The following is a 22,617-nucleotide window of genomic DNA, read 5'->3' on the forward strand; positions in this document are numbered from 1 at the left end:
AACCCTCTTTTGAAAGCCCAACTAACCTAAAAGTTGGTTCATGTTTCCCAGCACCCTGTTAAGTTTTGTGCATCTCCAAGTACAGGTCTTCTTTTAACTTTAATTTTAAAAGGTCTGCCCTTTAGTACATATAGTACACATAACCTAAAAAATTAAATAGTCCACATTCCTTGTCTCCAGCACTGAAAACTGTTAAAACAATTCCACTGATCTATAACAATAGTAGCAGTTCCACTCTTACTATAACAGGTAACATTTGGAGGAAAAAAACCCAAGAAATTTAGTTCTCTTTACAAATATTTACGAGAGTGAGGTAGGAGAAACATTTTTCAAGATTCGTCAGTACTGGTCACATTTTAATAGGCCATTCATCCTATAACAATCTGAAACATTAAATATTTTCAAGAATAGCTACAAGCAGTTAAGAAAAAACAATAGAGTTAGGTTTAATTTTAACACTAAGGTAGGAATGGAAAAATACTGGCAATTTCAACTCTGAAATAAGGCAAATGGTTACAACTTCATCCAAGCTGTTTTGTGAAACAAAAAATTGACAAAAGTAGGGCTATCATCCTAAAACAATAAAAATAAATTTTAAATACCACCTAATATACATACAGAGACCTTGTCATCAGTGTATCCATGAGACAAAGGCCAAAAGACATTTTGCTGAACAAACTGCTTCCCATTCACAACTGTGCTACTTACTTGAAAATATCCCTGTGGAAGTTACCACATGTTTAACCACCACCATGTAAACCAAACTTAATGGAAAGAAATCTAAAGGAGCACAAGTACATAAAAAGGTACGATAATCTGGTTTAGAACTCCTAAATACCAGAACAAATAGGAAGATGCTAGTCCCCATCCTGCCTTTTTACTGTACATCTCCTTAAATGAAGACCCTTCAGGACCTTTATAAAGAGCCCCTCTTTCTTCTCTTGAGTCACACAATTCACTGTAACCAAACTAAAGAGAGATGTTCAGGAGTAGCTGTGGAAATAATAACTGAATTTCTGTGCTGTATTGTTATGAGTAACAGCTACATGAGCTTCAGTCATGACAGAGCAGGTGTTACTGTAGCCACAAGAGTTTCAGAAGAGCCAGTGAAAGGACAGCAAAGGACAGACTGCAGGCCACACCTCAAGCACGGCTAATGCTCAGGGGATAAACCTGTGGCAGGCTCTGAGTACAGAGCCCTATGCACACCATTTATATTTGAAGTGTGACCACTACAACAGCTAGGTACAAACACTGCATCTCTTACTAGTCTGTGATTTCTTTGTTTTTATGTTCTGCCAATATTTTAATTTTTAACAAGATCACAGTTTGGGTATTTTGATGACATGGGTACGTCTCCTCAGTATACACTAAACATATCCAGCAAGCAAAAAAAAATGTAAAAACAGACACACTGAATACTCTATCACCTAAAAAATATCACTTATCTTTCAAAAAGTCCTTTTCTGTTGTCAGGTATTATTTTAATGTAATATGGCTCTGTCATTTTACATACAAACCTCCCAATATTGAGTAATGCTTTAGAAAACAAATGTTTAAAAAACCAAAACAAAAGTGCTTTACCAGATTGATGAAAAAAAAAAATAAAATCAAACTAACATGTATAGATGCTCTCACATGCAGAAAGGCAAAACCCTATCTTTTTAAGTTAATTTCCTAGGGCTCAAGTGAAGAGAGGTATTACACAACTACTTTTAGTTTTCTAAAGGACCAGTGACAGTATTAGGTTCATAGACTGCTGCTGCTGTTGGACATGAAAAAAAGATGCTTGATTCCAGTTCAAAGGCAGAAGAAGATGATCAGAAGGCCTTATTATCTACCTTTTAGTACCTTTTATAAGGTACTAAATAAGGTTCCAATACAGCCTTAACATGATTTGTAAAGGGAACAACACCTCTCTAGTCCCATTGGTGGAACAAGAGAAACACAGTCAGCACAGCTGTACAGATTTGTTTTGAGAAATGTAAGTTATTTACAGAAATTGTCCTTGAAAGAAAGACTTTCCTGAGAAATTTTCCCTTGAGAAAGAAATCAGCCACTGGCAAGCTGAAAACCTTTTCAGACTCAGAAATATCAGGCCCACAGTCTGCATCCTAGATTTTCAACTGTGGAACCCTACATGGCAATTGGTAACTAAACCTATCCTGAAAAATTACAATGCATAGTACCGGACCTTTGTTCTCTCAAAATTATCTAGGAACAACCAGAACCTGAGTCACACTGACTGAGGAAAGTGCCTAATAAGGACAAGACAGAATTGGCTGTGGCTTAGTGCATTCTGAGCACCAAATTACAGAACATTATCGCTGCTAAGGACAAATTTTTCTTAAAGAGGAGGATAGTCCTATGCTATGAAATGCAACAGCAGCTCTGATTGAATTAAAATTGCTGTAAACTGTATGACTGAAATAAAAATCAACTCTAAATTTCTGGAACTGCACAGCAGTTAGTACACAGCATGTACAGCAACAACACAAAAAATAGACTGACTTACTTAGGAAGTCAGTGAATCAAGCTCGTAATTGGAAAGCGGTATTTCAATGACAAAACTGGAATACCAAACATTGACAAGAGGCAAATTACAGACCTGTTGAGAAATTGAGGAGATATGTGTTTCAACCCAATAGGTGATCAAAAGCTCACAGTTCCCACAGAAAAAAATCTCCTGACACCCTGAGATTAAAACATATTGCACTGTATTTAGAATGCAAAGGCATCTGAAGGATGTTCAGCTAAAAAAGGGTCCTGTCAGTGTCCAGCTATACCTCACAGTGATCTTCACAACATGGTGTTTTCAAAGGTAACTTTCAACACCTGGAAGCTGAAGATCCAAATGTCAAATGCTTTCCAGAAAAACTTTTTTGAAGCTTTTGCCACTTAGGAAGGAACAAGCTAGGAAGAAACAGAAAATGTGTGAACAAAAATGTCACAGAAAGCCCAAGGCAAAAAAATCATCACTATAGAACAGCAGCACCCAGTGAAATTAACGCTAGATGGGGAGTGGCTGAGGAACCCAAAAACCCTAAGGAGCTCTTGAATAAAGAAAATTCAAACTAAGGACATGAGTCAAAATACAGGTAGTACACATACAACACTAAGAAAAGCAAATGACATCATGTGGCAGGAGTGACTAAAAATCACACAACTTTGCCCAAGACACTAAATTATAGTACCTCTCTAAAAAACAGGCACATCAGACAAGCTTCTTCCTCCATAAAAAGTTTAAAATTATCAAATGGTAATAACAATATAAACAAGAAATTAAATTCTAGATAAAGCTGAAACTGACAATACAGTTCTGAATTTACAAAAGTTAAGCTAAAGAGAAGGAAGATTCACCATGTCTTAAGCAAGGAAGAAGAATGCAGACAAAAAACTCTTCTTAAAGGTACTTAAGAATTTCTTAACAGGTGAAGAATAGGATGTTACATTTAAGACAGCTTAAAAAAATTAAGGGCTCATGAAAATCATGATCGAAACATCAACATTGTAAAGAAACTGTGTAAGGCCATAACTTCAACAAACAGTGAAAGCTTCAAGAGACCACAGAACCTGTGCTGTGGATATCCCAGATAAGGATGCATTACTTTCTAAAGCATGTCAATCTAACCTGGAATAGACAGAACTGATTAATCCATGGTTAGAGAACCTTTTCCATGTCCTATTTCAGGCTGCAACTTCTTCAAACAGCTGTTTCTCCATTCTGCCATGGAAAAACAACCTGCAGATTTTGACAAAGTAACACTATAGATACTTAACCAAAGTCTCATCTGTAACAATAATGAACTTAATGAAGGAGAAAGAAGTCTCACAAAAGGTGCACTCTGCATGCTTTCTTTAAAGGAAATCACTGTCTTGATGAGTTATGTCCAGCTTATGTATACTCCATGGTAAAGTTCAGCTTTCTTAGCTCTGTTTCCTCTGAGGTTTTGTCATAAACAATGCAGAAGCCCCTACCAGCTTTGTCTGTCAGAACAAAAACATGAGCATTTATGTGTGAGGGACGGAAAGGAGAGGGCTTTCTTTTGCAGTCAAGATTCTGCAGGACCTACTAGCACATCTTAAGAGGATTTAATGAAGCATACTACGTCATCAGTAAACCTATAAAAAATTTCAGAGATTTGAAATATGTGTATACATCATGTAAAGTAGCAAAGCTTTCTGATTCATAAAGAAAGATTTAAGACGACTAAAGAAGCAACCTAGATATCCTACTGATACCTGGACTTTAGTTATATAATTTCTTAGGCCCTCTTAAGAGTGACAGACTAATTTAGCTAACCCACTTCACCAGACACACCCACAATTTTTCTCTGCAAACTATCAATCAGCTGCTGAAGACTCAAAATTAGAAAGTATGAGTATTTTTCCTATTGAGTTTGCCAAAGATTCAGCTAGCCTGTTGATGGACAATGATTACATTACTGTTTTAATTCTGTTTTTCTTAAAATACAGCCTCTCATCAGCAATTATTTAGCCACAAATCTTAAAAAGAACACCCAATTCCAATCCTCATTTTAATGGCCTAATTAACTGCTCATTCAGATTGATTGCCCTGCTCAGCAAATGCAAAATCCATTATGCTGCATGATTTTTATTTACACCAAAAGACTGACAACTGAAACAACCTCAGGTATGTGTATTTGCATGGACAATGGAAATGGTGCATACTGTCAGGCTTCATTTTAACCTGACAATAGTAGCTAATATTATAGGTACATGGTGTGAACAGTTTCAGCATAAATTATTTTCAGTGAAAGTATTGCATCAGTTTACCTCATATAAATATGGAATTTCAATCCTCATTCTTTCTCTCACATATGCACAACAAATGAGGCAACAAAACAGTGTCTAACTCAACTCTCTCACATTTGGGGTTTTGTGGCAACCCAGGAAGGTCTATGACATGTGCACAGTTCCCTTATAGGCTTTTCAAGCAAAACAAGTACGTTGCCAAATTGCTTCACCTACTGATCAAGCAACTTTAGGTTGCTTAAACCCCATTACCATACTATTGTTTCACAATGCTTTCATTCATGTGCCACATGAATGAAAAAGGAAAACCCACTAAGAAACTACTACTACAGCAATCTCTTAAGAATCAAAAATCCCAAGGTAAGGCACTGAAAAAAACAGGGGGAAAACCCACAAAGTTGCTTTACACACTAAATGCAAGCTACTTTAAAACGAAATTATTTTATCAATGCAGAAGATTCATCTCTGAGCAAATAAATTTGTAAAATTTAGAAAATGGATTTGCAATATTTCTCCACAGAACATAAAGAACCCAAACAGTACTAATTTCTCTGGTGTCTAGGATTTTTATTTAATGCCATTTTACTCTTACTAGAGCTATCATCTTTGAGTCTTCCAAATCGGTATTTCCAAACATATATTTGAATTTATCAGTGCAAGGTTATGGTCCTAGAATCTTTACAGCTAACATAATGCTAGTTTATAATCTAGTCCAGCTCTTTAAAGCACTAGACTGAGACAGGATGTTCTTCATTAATTTATTCAAAAGTAATCATACTTCTTAGATTTTAAATGCATAAAAATTTACCTGATTGAGTATTACAGGCTGTGCTGTTGCAGTAGTCTCTGGCCTGGATATAGATTGAGCCACTACAGGAACTGTGTTATTTCTTGATACTGGCTGTGTTGTCACTGGAATGGTTACAGGTCTGCTAACAGGCTGTGCTATTCCAGAACTTGACCCAGGCATCTGCTGTGTCGATAAACATCCAGTAACTGGTCTCTGCAGTGTTAGTGAAGTTCCTGAAGCATTCACTGTTACAGTCAACGGCTGAACTGCCACCGAGCTGGTCACAGGTCTGGGCACAGTCTGGAAGACTGATGGGGCAGGCATGGCACTGGGGCTGGAGGCAGGCGTCACGTAATGCTGACTCTCAGACTTGAATGTAGCGACTGTACCTGTTGCAAAGGATTCCAAAGTTATCTCTATGTAATTTTGCAGTCAAATGTTTCATAAGTGTTGTGGATTTTTTTATTAATTACCATATTAGGACAATAAAGTACCTCTACTGGGTGCACCATTCTGTATCCCCCTTCGTGATGAGCTGAGGTTGACTCTGTTCAATATATCTGTCAAAAGTTACATTTATCTTAATTGCAAATAAATTAATAGCTTCATTGCTTTTGAAATTTAAAAGCTGCATTCATATACACTAGTTAAGCCAATTAGGATTTGGCTTATAAATTAAAATGTTATTTCTAAAACAAAAACCTGGCAACACCAAGTGTGATTTGTACAAATTAGGGTATGCTCCTCCTCTCCTCTTTGGTTAAGCTAGTTCACTTGAGAATCTCAATGTTAATTTTCTTGGAGACAGGTTAACACACACATAAGAGTACAAACAACAACAAAAAACAGACATGGCATGAACATTTCAATTTGCTGATTATAGTGCATTCATTTACATCTCTTTTTCAAATATATGTTTCCCAAATACTAGAACTGCTCTCCATTAAAGGAAGCATTTTCTCTAAACCAGTAATGATTTAATTTGCTTCTGTATTAGCAAAATACAGCACTTACAAGCTGGATTCTAGACTTCATGATATCATCCATTTTTCAATGTGAAAGGAAAACAAACAGATCAGCAACCAATGGAGTCATATTAGAATTGCATTACAAGAGCACTGATTTTCTTACATATCCTACATGGCAGTCTGTGTCCAGAGTTCTAGCTCAGCAAGAGCACATGCAATTTCTTAAATTATGTTTACCCCCTAACTAATGCCACTGATATTCCTCAAACTTTTCTGTCTTAGTCTAGGATTTCTGACCATTTCAGGAAGTTACAAAAATATTCATTAAAACAAAATACTCTTCTACTCCCAGATTCTCAGTTCCATTAGTGCTGCTGACAAGTTGCTTGCTCTGACCTGTGAAAATATGCATATAAAATTAGATTGATTCTCCAATATATCACCCAAAAGGCTTGAAGTAACTTCTCAAACCAGGGTCAAATTACATCAGGTTCTCAAACAGTAGATCTCAGAGTATCTACACATTGTGTTTAATAACCTTAAGGCCATTTCCACCAACAATGGCTCATTAGTATACACTTCTCCAGTTGATAAATCTATCTAATAGCAGTACAGCTCCAGAAGATCACAGCTTTCAACCTGCCACCTGCATTTAGATCACACTAATAAAAAAAGCAGCTGCAACCAACAGATTTCAACAGGTTTGCATTATTTAAGATACAAAAAAATTTGGTCCTGTAACAGTAATACTATTTTTATTTCAACATAACAGTAACTACAAATAAGGATTGAATTATTTTGGTATTTAGCTGAACACATACATTTTGTCAGTGTAAACAAACCTATACCTCATACAGGAATTCCAGTGTGAAATTAAACTTAAGCAACGTCTATCTACAAAAGAACGGTTTTTCTAAAAGTTACGTCTCACAAAGCATAGTCAAGACATCTGATGTGCACACATTCTAAATTACAAAGGTAGATTTTATTGCTTTTAAAAAGAACATTTCAGGAAGTCAGTTAATTGAAATTATAAACTACATTTACATGACTCGACTGATTCATCACAGACTTGATGTGCACTTCCCCTCTTTCATCAAAGTGTTATTTGTTCTGTTTAGGTAAAACAGCACTGAAGCACAAGAGTGCTGACATGCAGAGTAACATTTTAAAACACTAACAAATTACAGGTTTGCATCATTATGAAGCAAGAAGCAAGGACAATAAGCACTAACTGTAGGAAAAATGAGCAGTCACAGAAAAAGGTAAAGGGAACAAAGTGTGAACTACTTTTCATCCCAGCCAAAATAATCCTCATTCACCAGAAGGGACACTTGATACTACACAACTCTCTGACAGCAGGTCAAAGTTGAGGTTTAATTATTTCCTTCAAGTTTTCCATATAGTCTGTACAAAAACTAGTAATTGCACTGTCAGGAAAAGGTTAAGAAAATGCAATGCATTATAGAAACTACACCCTTCAGAAAAATTAAGACCTATACATGAGTTTTTATTTGTCATCAATTTTTCATCTGATCAGGTGCAAACTAAACAGTGATAAGCAAAGCTGAACTCATGGTATCTTGCCTATCACCAATAACAAACTGAAGCCTGACTACTGCCAGGTAGTACTACTTACAAGCCAGAGAAGAACTGAGGTCATTCTTCCATAGCTGTTTTTGATAGTGAAGTAGAAGATTATAAAGAGAAAAGTTGAGGAAAGGGAAGGAAAAAAGATAAAGTAACAAGTTACACCATAAATTACTTTACTTGTGTCAGGACCGAGTATGGACAGCACTAGAATAAAAAGCAAACATTTTAAGTCTCTATCTTTTACCAAAGCTCTTGAAGTTCACAAAATTATACCAAAATTATAGTTTTCACCTGAATTATTTCTATCCTCTGGCTACAACAACTGCAATCAAACTTGGCATGTTTGTTGTTCCAACCATGCTAGTACCTTAATAGTTGCTCTACACCATGACCTACTGCCAGTGACCAACAGCAATCCAGAGGTCTCTGGACCTTCCAGAAAACAGTACACATATTTTTCAGACATTCTAGATGTTTGTAACTGCAGGAAATTTAGAGTTATTTTAAAATATTCTTCAAATTTTTCAGAGTACTCAGAGTATTTTTAAAATACTCACTCTTAAAAAATATTTTCTGGTGAGTACTTAAATATCAGATTCAGTATTCTTTTCATATTTAAAACTGGTTTTCCACTTTTTAACCTCGTGTAAGCCTTAAACTTACTATCGTAGTGAGCAAAAATAGATGCAAGATGAAAGTATTGTGAACTAAAATGTCTGAACAGCTAGTAACAGCTCTGAAATCCATGCAGCAGTGTAACAGACAGCCTCGTGTAACATTTTGTCCTGAGATTCTTCACTGCAAATTATACACCTCCAGAAAACTACAATGAAAATCTTGGATACAAGCATTGGCAGAGATGAGGCAGAAACTGTGAGGAGTAAACCTCATCAGACAAAGTCTTGTGCCAGGGACACCTTAGGTCAGAGCTCTTAAAAAGTGACTACAAGATGGATACACAAAAAAAAGTTTCATGACTAAAGTTAATTAAAATAACAAAAAAAAAAAGTTCTTCTTTACTTACCTACCAAAGCCCAAGCACGGAATCCTGACACATCTGTCATCACAACCACCTAACCTCACTCCCTGCGCTTAGGAGAAAACTAGGGAACTTGATGAAAAAAAATCTATTTCACAAAGGATGGGTAAATTTATCAATAAAAATCTACTTTACAGACAGGCTTTCAATATTTTCATATTAATCATTTTTCAGATTGCACTTTTATTATAGACACTTAAGACAGCTACCCTGGTTTTGTCAGAATGATGTTCACCAACATATGAAATGAGGGGTGGAGGAAAAGAAATGACTGTAACAGGGAGACTTAAATTCATGCACATTCTTTTACTAGGGAGACACTCACTCCCAAATATACAACTAAATATTAACTGTACTGTAAGCAATTGCATGCATGATTTCAGCTTTGTGTATACTGGCTTTTAAACTCCACCACTAATGCTAAAACCTTCAAATGTCCTTACTTGACCTCAGAGATTTAAGGTTAGAGGTAACCAGAGCTGTGCACAACCTGGGATTTAAGACAGAATTTCTTAAGAATTCTGATTTTCAGTAAGACAGAGACATACAGCTTTAAGATTTGGACTATCAAAAGTTGTACTATTAAGAATTCTATACTTTCAAACTAAATTTAATTTTCTATACCTTGAAAGACCTGTTTTAAACTATGGAAAAGTGTTGTCTTACATGTAGTAGCTGGCTTTGAGCTGGAGATTTCCCCAACAAAGATTGGCTCATCATCATCATCCTCATCATCCTCTTCCACTTCTCTCACTCTCTTTTGCCAGGGTTCTAGCTCCTCCTCTTCACACTCCATAAATAATTCTGCCATCTTGAGACTAGACAGTAAAAAAAAACAAAAACACACATACCAAAACATTCAGTACTTTCATTAAGTACTTCACTGTTCAGTAAGGAATACTGCAGTCATCAATAATTCCCATAGAATGGTCTCCCTCCCTCCACATTCTTCAGATTGAATGTGATCTGATACAGGAGATCAAAGATACAAAGACTGATGCCACATTACCATTCTGACAATTACTTGCATGCTCATCTCTGCTATTAAAGAGAAAAGACCAAAGATATCCTCCACAGAATTTAAGCTATTTTTGTATAAAACACCAGTAACTATCAGATGAAGCCTCTGACACCATAGTGAAAGGTATCTTTTAAAAAATACTCCTATTCCAATCACAAGAAATGTGAAGGGCCACAAAGCACATAACTGAGTTAGTGAAACATTGATCACAGCTTTGTTTTCTCTGCATCTGAAAAAACCCAACACAAACAAAAAACCTCACCCACAAAACCCACAGCTTACCAAATTTTCTAAGATTTTGCCAGGGCTTCCCATATGGTCACATTTTCTCTAAACCCCAACAAAACCTATACAAAATTCCCAAAAACTACACAAAACAACATCAACAACAACAAGCAAACCACTTACAAAAAACACTTCAAATAAAATACTCCACAACAGCAAAATCCCCAAGCAATGCCTACAATGCATTGTATACTGTTTCCATTATCAACTGATCTGATAAAAAACTTGCATAGATCTCATCAGATGGAGTCCCTCATACCTGTAGATGTTTTCTTGCAGTAAAAAAAAGTCATGTACAGAAGTAGTAATGAAAAAGATGTACCTTTTAGAATTAACCAAATTTACATCAGCATCACTTATCATGATTGGTTTTATTTGTTTTTCAAATAAACAGAGATGGCAAATAAAGTTTTCTTTTTTCTTTTAACATTCTTTAACAATCTTGAAAGTATTTCTGAACAACAAAATAAATGAGAAACTCTGCTATTTCCTTACACAGAGTACCAATCATCTAGTAAGACTAGCAGAAATATTTAGTCTTTAACAGTTTATCACAGGGGAGCAGACAATCATCCTCTACTTATAAGAGAAAGGGGCTGGTGATAGCACATGTTAAGTCTTGAGATGAAATAAAGTAGCAAAGCTTAACTCCTTTGCTTCCTCCATCAACTTATGGTGCTGAAATCAAACATGGTGCTACAAAAGAACAGGACAGTAAACTAAAGTCTTGTATGGGGTAAAGAGGAAGATTCTGAAGTGATTTCCACTTGACAGAGATGACATGGGCCATGTGCCAGGTCTTAGAAAGAGAATCAAGCCTAACTCTATAACTTTTTCTTCTCTGTAGGGCACTGTTCATTTAGAACACTTTTTAATAACACCAAGGCAAAGTTTAATAAACTTTAAGGCAAAATAAATTACTATTTCATAAACTTCTTTTATAGAACAGACAACATAAATGAGCAGTGTTCTTATTTTAAGAACTTAGTTTTACTCGACCTCAGAGGGAAAAAATAAATTATAAAATGTGCTCAGAGGATGCAATACAATTTATACTAAAAACACAAAATAGGCACAAGCAATGATATGTTAACAGAATCCTAACAAGATACATGTGATAACCTCACCTACACTATACAGCAGCCGATTTTTTTCTTAAATACAGTTAAAAGAAATTTGATAATATATACCTAGGCTTTTAGAAAGTGACACCTCTTATGACTGGTGAAACCTCTTATGGATATTTCATTTTATGAATCAGGATATACACATTAAGATACTCTTAAAGGTGTCTCAAAATGCAGAGCATCTTTTAAAAGGCAAGTATCAGGACTCATTTCCCATCTTTTAACCTAATATTTTAATTCAATGATATTACTTGAAGCCAAGCTCTCACTGACTTATTTTTTCCTGGGAAGAAAGCTGACCTAATGAATTCCTGTCCTGCTCCTACACTTCTTCATCAGTTGTGCCAGCACAACTTAGAACAGAACCATGGTGTGAAGCAGTGCAGGTTAAAAATAACCTGGCCTAGTAACAGTTTTATCGCCACAACTGAGAGGTCAAAAATCTGTAACCTGAACAATCAAAATTGCAGTAAGGGGTAACGGATTGGATTAGAGGAGATGTGCAGGAACAGCTCCTGCAAGTGGTCTCCATTGCCAAAGGAAACATCTACATTCATTTTTAGAGTACAAACAGATTCCAAATTTTTAGCTTCTTTGACTACGTTAACACACAAAATGTATTCTAGGAATCCTGCTAGCAGTTGCCCTCAAAGCCAAATCAACAGTGAATACTTTCCCCCACTCTGCTCAAATATTCTCCAGTGGCGGTGCAGTGTAAGAAAAGTAAGCCTACTGATAATAGCCTTTATCTTTCTAATTTTTTAATACGTATAAGCATATATTCATGTTTATATACACATTTCCTTAAAGGTAGTCCATGGATCTGAGAGGTCCAAAACTCCACTGCAGTGCTGTGGACTCAAAGGAAGTGTTAAAAGTGTTGAAATCAGTATTGTAAGGTAAAGCATCAAAATCGTGAACAAGTTTTTAAAAACATTTTTTAAATAACATTATAGGCTATATCAAGATATTGCCTTAAAAAGCAACTGCCCATCTAAAACTAAGCATAGCCATGAAAGTTCATTAGGCAGGCACAAATAACCAACAACCTGCGAAACACAAGTCCCTAGAACACTATTATAGTTACTAGAAAGGGGATGAATTAAAAACCTTATACAGGACAGACTGAAAAATTAGAGCTCATTGCCCAAAACAGCAATAAGCTTCTGATGAAGAAACTGATTTAAAAGCACTATTTTAGCCATCTTTATCATGGCAGTTAGGTTTAAAAATACCTAACTTTATTAAAATCCAGTTGTCTTCATAACCTCTTTAAGTTAGGATTTAAAAGCACTCACATTGAAACAAAAAGTTATATAACATTAGCAAATGTATCAAGACTGTAACAGCTGTAGTGAAAACAGCAGAATGATCTGTAGAAGAGCACCATAAGGATGGACAGAAATTGGCACTATAGAAAATCACTAGATTTTCTATACTATATAGATATCGTATATTATATATATAGATATAGTATATTATAGTATTATAATTATGTATTATAACTATAAGCATATATTATAGTATAGAAAATCACTAGATTTTCTATTCTATAATATACTATAGTAGATTCAGCCACAACAAGACTTAAGAGTTATTGAAAATCCAGTTATCACTTCAAATGGGAATTTGACTGTTCCACTGTTAAGCTCAAGTGAGCATTCCAATACTCAAAACTTCCTTGGATTGCCTTAAAATCAAATATCTAATGAAATTAGTAGTGAGCTTAGAACGAGGACATCTACATTAACCTAAAATTTTTCAGACTAGCCTTGTCACCTTTCCATAATAGAATCACAAAATATTCTGAATTGGAAGGGTCCCATAAAGATCACAGTGTCCAACTCTTAGTCCTGCATGTGATATCCCAAATAAACCCACCACGTGCCTGAGAGCATTGAGAAAACTCTTCTGGAACTGTAAGGTTTGGTGCTGTAACCACTTCCCTGAGAAGCCTATTCCAGTGCCCAACCACTCTCTAGGTGAAGAATCTTCCCAATATCTAACCTAAATCTTTCCTGACACAACTTCAAACCATTCCCTCGGGTCTTGTCACTGGTAACCACAGACATCAGTATCTGCCCTCCTCTTCCCTTCATGAGGTCTGCCACGTGGGCTCCCCTCAGTCTCCTCTTCTGTAGGCTGAACACACCAAGTCACCTCAGCCACTCCTCGTATGGCTATCATCTGTTACTCAAATAATTTGTTCCCCCACTTCAATGCCCAGAGAAGTTATCTTATGTACTACACGGATCATACGATGGACTACATGTTGCATTTCTCAGATAACGTCCCATACAGGCACATAACTTTGCACCATTAATTGAAGGGTGTGCAATCCACAGCTCCATCAGGACTGGGAACAACTAGGTTTTAATTGAGCGCTGCATTTGTTTAGTAGCAAAGAAACAATGACCAAGCTGAAACTGCACCTAAAAATTGTAAAAAAAACCAGAGTAAACCAATTTCCCTCAAACACAAACCTCAGCAGCCAAAGCTACCCTCTGCGCCATGAGAAGGCACAAGCTCCGCCTTGGGAAGGGCAATATCAGCGGTGCCAGCCCGCCAGCAGCTCACGCCGCCGAGCCGCCGTGGTGCCAGGCCGCGGGAGCAGCTGAGTCCCGAGGGCGGCCGAACAGCAGCCGCTGCAGCCCGACCGCCCCGCGTCCCGCCCCTCACGCCGGGTGACCGCCGGCACTGGGCTCGGGCTGCAGGCTCCGGTTCGGGTGAGGCCCGCACGGCAGAACAGGGGCCGGCGGGGAGGAGGCCGAACCGAGCCGCGCCGCCAGCACCGCTCTTGCTGTTAACGCCCGGGGCCCATGGAGGGCCCCACGCGGCCAACGGCGGGCGGAGCGAGCCCTACCAGGGCCGCCCTCGAGGGCAGAACCGTCCGGTGCCAGCGAGGTGCGCGGGCGGCTCACGGGAGCTCTCGCAACGCGGGGGCCCCGCTCGGGGACGCCAGGCCACGCTCCGACCTAAGATGGCGCCGGTCTTGCCGGCGACAATCCCCCCGCGCCCGTCCCCGCCGAGCGCCGCTCCCGCCGCCCGGGGAGCGCGGCAGGGCGGCCCGGGGGCATGGAGCGAGCTGACCTTACCGTGCTGCGCGTCCGCAGGGGCCGCGGGGGGGCCGGCGCCCCCGTGCCACACGGGCCGGCGGGGGATGGGGCAGCGCCGACTGAGGCGCCTCGCTCACCTCACCGGGGCGCGGCGCCACCTCAGCGCCGCCGCCGCCGGGGGAACGCGGGCGAGAGGCGGGGGCGGCCGCGGCCCCGCGCGCTGCCTGACGGGAGCCGCGGGTCGGACACATCGCGGTGCCCGCGATCGGGGCGGGGCCAGGCCGGGGCGGGGCTGGCGCCATGTGCTAGGCCTCACACCCCGGGACGGCACCGCCGCCATGTGTCGGGCCTCGTAGCCTGGAATGCTATCGCCACCCTGTGCCGAGCCTCACAGCGCCGGTACCAGGAACTGCTGCTGGTTTTGGGCTTCCTGACCCGGCACTGCGCTGCTGCCGTGGGCCAGGCCTCGTGCCGAGCAGCCCCAGCCCAGCCTTGCACTGCCCACCCACTGCCTTGGTGAGGGCACACAGGGCCACTGCCATGCTATTAGGGAAATTAGCCAGTATCAACACAGGCTGGGGACTGAACAGATTGAGAGCAGCCCTGCCAAAAAGGACTTGGAAGTTCTGGTTCAAGGCTTAACATGAGTTATCAATGTGGGCTTAAAGCCCAGAAAGCCAAACATGGCCTGGGCCACATCCAAAGCAGCATGGGCAGCATAGGAGGGAGGAGATTCTGCCCCTCCACTTTGGTGAGGCTCCACCTCGAGTACTGCATCTATTTCTGGGGTCCCAGCACAGGAAGGACATTGACCTGTAGTACCAAGTCCAGAGAAGGCCACCAGATTGATCAGAGGTACAGACTTCTCCTATGAGGAAAGGCTTGAGAGATTTGGGATTGTTCAGCCTGGAAAAGAGAAGATTTCAGAGTAACCTAATTGCAGCCTTTCAGTACCTGAAGGGAACTTACGGGTAAGATGGGGAAAATTATTTACCACAGTCATGCAGTGAGAGGGCAAGGGGGAATGGGTTCAAATTGAAAGAGAGTAGGTTTGGATTAGAGAGTCAGTTTGGATTGGATATTAGGGAAAAAATTCTTCAGTGTAAAGGTGGTGAAGCTCTGGAACAGGTTGCTCAGGGAAATTGTGGCTGTCCTATCTCTGAACATGTTCAAGGCCAGGTTGGATGGGGCTCTGAGAAACCTGGTCTCACTTTGTATGTACCTGCTCACAGCAGGAGGTTTGGAACTAGATGATCTTGAAGATCTCTTCCAACCCAAACCATTCTAAAATTGTATGCTCCACTACCTAGGAACCACTCTGGCTGTCACATTTGCACCACTTGAGCTCGGACCGAAGGCCCTGCGCAGGTGCACCTCTCACACAGACCAGATTTCCTTATCAACTTGGTCACAGGTTTTATATAGCAATGTCTTAGATGTCCAAATCCTTAAAATCATTTAATCGTGGTGTAGTAACTAAATCATAAAACAGAAGCTCGAGTAGGGTACCTCTCAGGAGGGACCCCTGGGTTTTTATACCCTCACAGTCTAAGGGCACGAAAGTCTGGAGTCGTTGGCTCTGCCACGGCTGTGTGCGTCCCTCACCTGGCCCGGCCGCAGGTCCCCGGGCCGGCCCTTCGTTGTGCAAAGGATCGGCAGTTCATGGCTTCTTGCTGCAGCTCTGCTGCCCGCTCGAACTTCAGCTGTCCCCGGAGCTGCCAGCACTGAATGGGCACCTCAAAAACGCGTCCCGGTCCCGGGCGGGCCCCAGGGCCCAGCACGGTTCCCCTCAGTGGGACCCCGCACCTTGCTGAGCCAGCGGTGCCGCCGCAGGCCTTTCCCTGCAGAGCAGCCGAGCGCCAGCACCAGGAACTCCCCACAGCCCAGTGGCCAAACAAAGCCAGGGATAGCTGTACCCACAGCTGACATCGAATACCGGCAGTGGAGAATATAGCACACAGCGTGCTGCTGCAGTCAGTGGAGCAGCACAGATACTAAATGCTGCTCAGACTGAAGGTTCGCTGTGCACCTGTGTTCTCATTTACCCGCTGGGTTAAGTATAAGCCAAACACATGATCAACTCTTCTAAAGCTTTATTGAGTAAAACATTCCCATTACTTTCAGTGAACATTCCCATTACTTTCAGTGGGCTGTCGCAGAATTGCTGGAGACAGCCTTTACCTGGGTGATGGAGAAAACAGCCCTGGAGCACAGCGCCTCCAAGAGCTGCGGTTTCACTCACCTCAGAATTTGCTTATGAAAATCTCTGAATCAAAAGGTGATAAGTAATGCCGTTTTCTCATGCTTTTTTGTCTATAGTGTGGTCTCACCCTGGTCAATAACTAAGAATGCTCCTGAATTTGAATTATTTTTTTTTTTCCAGATTTTCTGTCCATTATACACTAATTAAAAAAACTCCATAAAGAACAAAAAAACCCAACCAACCAACCATTAAAAAACAAACAAAAACAACCAAAACCCAAACAAACAGAAAAAAAACTGCTCTCAAAAACAACAAAAAGAACCCCCACCAAAGTATGATCCTTTAGTAAAATATTAAAATATTTCTAGTGATTTTTGAAGATAAATAATAGGAAAGAACTTAAACATGTAATCTATACCTCAACTTTTTCAGCCCATACTTCTCACAACTTACTGTTTTGCTATCTGCCATAGCTGCCTTCAGAAATACATGATTTATTTAGTGTAAATTCTCTCTCAAATATAGGTATTTTTTCAGATGAATGAGTTAAGTGTCCTTCTCCTTGTGAGCTTAAGTGCTAAAGATTTGAGTACTGTGTTTATCTTGGAAAATATTCTATTCATTTGAACTAATATCTTTAGCCTTGAGATGCTTCCAGAGTAGTTTGGAACCTTAGAGAAGTGAAGAAAAAAAATCATTAGTAATTAAGTAATTTCTGCTTAGTGATTAAGTCATTAAATCATTTGGTTATTACAGTTTAGTAGTTAAACAATTAGTAAACTCCTTCTGCCAAACAAGGATGAAAAAAGAGAGAAAGAAATATTCTTAATATTAGGCAGAAAATGGAGCAAAAGGGTGGGAACCAGGGTGGAACTTACTCTAAGCAGAACTGACTGGGAAATAGTCCATTTACTTGAAACAAGTATTTTTTACCTACTGAGAAATCATTGCAGGTGTTTATGTTCCTTTTAAAGCAAGATAAACATAAAGAGAATATTAACATTACAAGGTAAAACATTGAAAAATTGCAAAATAACAAAACCACTATCTACTCTGTACATTTTTGTAAGTAAATTTGTGCATTCCAATGGTGTACAATTGCATACTGTCTGTTCTGCAAAGCCCTAAATCCTGGAACGAATTGATGTGAATGTCTCACACCATCCCACAAAGGCAGAGGAGCAAACCAGAGTTTATCAAGTGAGAATTAATAAGCATTCATAACTCTAAAACATATTAATAAAGGATTAGACATAGTCCCCAGTTACAAAAGAATTACAGGGAAAACCGCAATCATATGATACACTCTAAAGAAAAACTTAGCAGAAGCTGATAGAACAATTGAGTTTCATGCAGCTGGGCAGCATTCATGCACTGTTGACTGTAACAGTACAGCTTAGCTTGAAAGTTAACTAGTCTGAATTACTTCATCTGTTATTACAATCTACTGGCCTGGGACTCAGTAGCTAAAGAGGCATTCCTTTGCCTGTAGAGAGGTATTGACAGCAATCCCTCATCAGTTTCTTGGTTTTGCCTTAAAAAGAACAATTTGTGCCAGAGAAATTGATTGATTGCCATATCCCTCAATGGTCCAAACTGCTTCTATTGCTTTTTGTAGGTTAAAAAACTGAGAGAAAGCACTATTAAATTATTGTGACAAATACACCTAATGATGTTATTTTTTAAATTATTATTTTTATTTTAAACTCTACTCCATGTTGTGTCTAGTCAGTATTTGAATGTGTTCTGGGAATCAAAGGGCAGTTGTCTAGTCCTGATTTTGTATGTCAGGAAAACACCTGGAGCAGAGTGGGGAAGTCTTGCTCATTAGCAGCGAAGTTTCGGTTTGTTTAATATTGTTTGTTATTCTTTGAGGCACCAGACACAGACAGCAAGTACCAACCAGTATGACATTGCAACTGGAGCTGCTGCCAGAGCTTCATTAGAATGGATATGTTCAGATGGGAAGCCTGTAACTATGAATGCACAAACAGGTACTAAATTAACATCTGCAACACAAACATTATTCAAGACATGTATGGTTTACTCATTTATTCCATAAGGTACACTTGTAAAATTGATTGCATTTAGTCTGCAGAGGTTTGTTCTTACAGTATCATACCTTCAGGAATTTGGCACAAGTATAAACACTGAGGGGTGATCTAATGTGTTTATAATGTTATTTTGTTATGCTTGTTAGGCACATGTAACATGTTTATAGTGTCCTTTTCAAGACAATATGAAAAGTTTCTCTAAAGAAAGCATAAGCTTCCAGTCTTTAAAAGTATGCTTCTGTAAATGAAGGGGAAAAAAAACCCCAACCTAAACAATAGGTTGCCTTTTTAAACACTTCCAACACACCATTATGCAGAATAATAATAAAAAATTAGCATTTAGGAGAGTCAGTGTTTCATCAGCGTGTATGTATTTATCCTTTCAACATTGCCCTAACTCACCAGATAAAAACACAGTCTAAACTGCTTGAAGTTACAAGAAAGGAGGGGAGGGGAGGGGAGGGGAGGGGAGGGGAGGGGAGGGGAGGGGAGGGGAGGGGAGGGGAGGGGAGGGGAGGGGAGGGGAGGGGAGGGGAGGGGAGGGGAGGGGAGGGGAGGAGAGGAGAGGAGAGGAGAGGAGAGGAGAGGAGAGGAGAGGAGAGGAGAGGAGAGGAGAGGAGAGGAGAGGAGAGGAGAGGAGAGGAGAGGAGAGGAGAGGAGAGGAGAGGAGAGGAGAGGAGAGGAGAGGAGAGGAGAGGAGAGGAGAGGAGAGGAGAGGAGAGGAGAGGAGAGGAGAGGAGAGGAGAGGAGAGGAGAGGAGAGGAGAGGAGAGGGAAAGGGAAAGACAACTCCAAAAAAGTGAGTTACAACTTGTAGAAGTACAATGTTCCAATGCAGCTTTTAAACTGTTGCAGATTGTACTGGAAGTGATAAATGATGCTTCTACTTTGAAATCATAAAAATAACTCTCATTGCCTCACAATGAGTTGCCATTAGGATGCATTTGAAAATACCTGAAGAATAAGCATAGAAACACATTCCTAAGCTTCTAAAAAGAATTTTCTCATCATCCAAAACCCCCAAACTTATAATAAACATAAAGAAAGAAAATCTGTTACATGTAACATTCCTTTAGCACAATATTGTTCAATATTTCTGCTGAGGTACCAACTCTTGGTCAATAACTGTAAGAAGAAAGTGACTCACCTTTAGATTGCTTAATTTCTTTATGTTCTTTAAAAGTAATCATGTGTTTGCTTAGCAGTTTCTGTTAAGAAAACTAGAAGTGAAGCATATTTCTTGGCATTATCATCACATCTGTGAAACTTGTCCATGAATTCTGAGAAAGTCTGCACCAATGACTGGTTTTTATTTATCAGACTGGCTGCTAAACTCAAAGGAAAGAAAACATTGGGGTAAAAGAACCAGAAAACAATGGGAACTGCTGTCTTATCCAGTAGCCAATCAGTTACAGTCTGTAAGGGGAGATGTCTTATTTTTCATGGGCTCAACACTTCCCACAGGTCTGATCTAACCAGAGTTTCACAGGGTATTTGGGGTGCTCTTTTCTGATTTAGGTGTTTCACTTTAGAAATGTTAAATGTCTATCTGAACAGGGATTAAAAGTCTAGGGTGTCCCATCTCCCCAGTTTGTGGTTTACATGTCAGACTTGAGTCATTCTGACTCAGTGAACACTTACATGAAACAAAACAAGGAGGTTTATTAAAGTCCCTTCTAAAAATCTCCTCAAACATTTATGGGTCTTCTCTGTCTAGTACCTTCTCCCAGATGAATGCATTAGTGACTGGACTTTTGGGTGAAATATGGCATCACTTCCAGTTTCCTTTTCTTGCTTATGAATCTAGCCAGTCATGTCCTGGGGTTTTGGATTAATGCTGCTTTATGAAGTTGAGGAACCAGCAGAAGAAAGTACTGCCCTCTTAAATAGTTTACTTATTTCATTAGACTACTGTATCACTGCCTTTCTTTGAACAGCTTCTTTTGCCAAGCTCTACTGAGAACAGTCTCTAAAAGATAAACATTTTTCAGTTTTAGAAATTTCCTCTGTAGCACATGAATGATAACTTTGAAATAGTAGAATTATATATTTTTTAAAACCTTATTTTAAAAAATACATTGTGCTGTTTTGTTTGGGGTTTTTTTTGTGATCCGCTGACTTCTATTTATAAAGCTGTCCAACAGGCCTTATATCTACACAGCTGTTTCCTTTTTCCCTCAGTATTCAGCAGTCAACTTGTTTATCTTTACTTCAGGCTCCCTTCTTTGGGTATACAGTGTTCTTAGGAGGAATTTTTATACTCTTCAAGAATATCTACAAAATGAAGTTGTAAGCAGCAACTCTAAAACAGAGTTGACATTATCAAGGCTCTCCATCATCTCCAGATTCTTGACTATTTGGTCCTCGACTAAACATTAGCCAGTTTAGTTTCCTTGCCAAAGTACAAAGCAGAATGTCTGCATCCTAGCTGGGCTACATGTGTCTGAGAGCCTGGAGTGGTTTGTACTAAAATCAAAATGCAGAATGCATCTGAACGTCATGGTGATGCATGCCTCATTTGTGTCAGTATTGACTCGGCTCTGAAGCAGACAAGGCAGTCATTTGCTGGGGAATATCCCAGGTGTTCTAAACAGCTTGATTGAAAATCTTACTTGTCATGTAGAAGCATAGAGGAAGAGTCAAAAATTCATGTAAAGAATATAATTTCTTGTTTATTCCTGTTCATTTAAATAGTAGGATCAACATAATACTAAATTTGGTAGGATTGTCTACAAGAAATTATTTTTTTAATGTCATTTCCAAAAGATTAAACTTTCATTTGGCTTCTTAGAGGTATTTGGCCTAGTTTACTAAGGAAAGATTTATGCAACCATAGCACACATGACCTGTTAATAGGTTTTGAGTATATAGGCTGATTTGAGAAGAAAATACCCAGGATGAGACTTGAAATGAGGAGATGCTTATTCTCTCCAGTAGAGGTCTGAGAAAGGATTGTTGTGTCTTCATCACCCTTTGAAAAGATCCTAGTAACCCTGAATAAAAGCTGCACACTAAAGAACAGAAAAACTAAAAACTTAAGGCATCACTACAACTGTGGCTTCCATCAGTTTGTAAGCAAGAGTCAAGTTTCATTTGTTATGATTCTCACAGACCTGAGGTAAGAAAAGGAAAGCACTGTTATATCCCACAGTAACTCCTGAACTCTGAGGGCATGGATGGCACAGGAGCGATCAGAATCTGAGTTAGCTCGCAAATGACAGCTGAAGTCCAAATGACACTGTGTGTCATTCTGTCACCTCTAACATTTCTTAGCTGTTTTTCACAAACAGAACTATTTTGCTGAATATCTATGTATTACTTTTCTGAGTCCTACAGGTATTCTTAAAATAATAATAGTCTGAAGTTCCAAATTAAAACTTACAGCTCTTTTTTTTAATTTTTCTGATAATTTCTGTGCTAACCTCACTTCAGTATCTTTGCTCTGTTTTCTTTATCTCAACGCTCCATAGCGCTCCATTTCCGCTCAATATGCCCTATTATTATCCCTGTGTGCAGGGTTGCATAAATCCATAAAATTAGTAAAAATATCCTTTAATTTTTGTCTTCAGATTCTGTGTCTGGCTGGCCAATGTAACATTTCAGCCCAGGTACAGTAAAGTTGTGTGTTGTAGACTCACATAATGAGCTGGTAGCAATAGAAGCCAGCACAGCATCAGAGCCTGTAGCAATAAAAGATTGTAGAGCT

General features: G+C 39.4%; 1 protein-coding gene across 5 annotated transcripts in view; it reads right to left on the bottom strand.

Annotated features, from left to right (window-relative positions):
• The window catches only part of ZNF280D (zinc finger protein 280D), a 68,502-nt gene that overhangs the window by 35,487 nt on the left and 10,398 nt on the right, over positions 1-22,617 (bottom strand). For 2 of the 5 annotated variants that reach the window (XM_005521470.3, XM_088063245.1), the window contains exons 1-4: positions 14,695-14,803; positions 9,833-9,984; positions 6,061-6,126; positions 5,585-5,955 (exon numbers count right to left, since the gene is read on the bottom strand). In XM_005521470.3, the coding sequence (XP_005521527.2) occupies positions 5,585-5,955; positions 6,061-6,126; positions 9,833-9,977 (582 nt within the window). In that variant the 5' untranslated portion in view covers positions 9,978-9,984; positions 14,695-14,803. Of the gene's footprint in view, positions 1-5,584; positions 5,956-6,060; positions 6,127-9,832; positions 9,985-14,082; positions 14,206-14,694; positions 14,804-22,617 lie in introns of those variants that run through there. The other 3 variants (XM_014251339.2, XM_014251338.2, XM_014251340.2) reach the window with 3 other exon arrangements.

Source organism: Pseudopodoces humilis, chromosome 16 (assembly GCF_049639895.1).
Source record: "Pseudopodoces humilis isolate 2021_Gansu_Grassland_sample_001 chromosome 16, ASM4963989v1, whole genome shotgun sequence".
NCBI lineage: Eukaryota > Metazoa > Chordata > Aves > Passeriformes > Paridae > Pseudopodoces > Pseudopodoces humilis.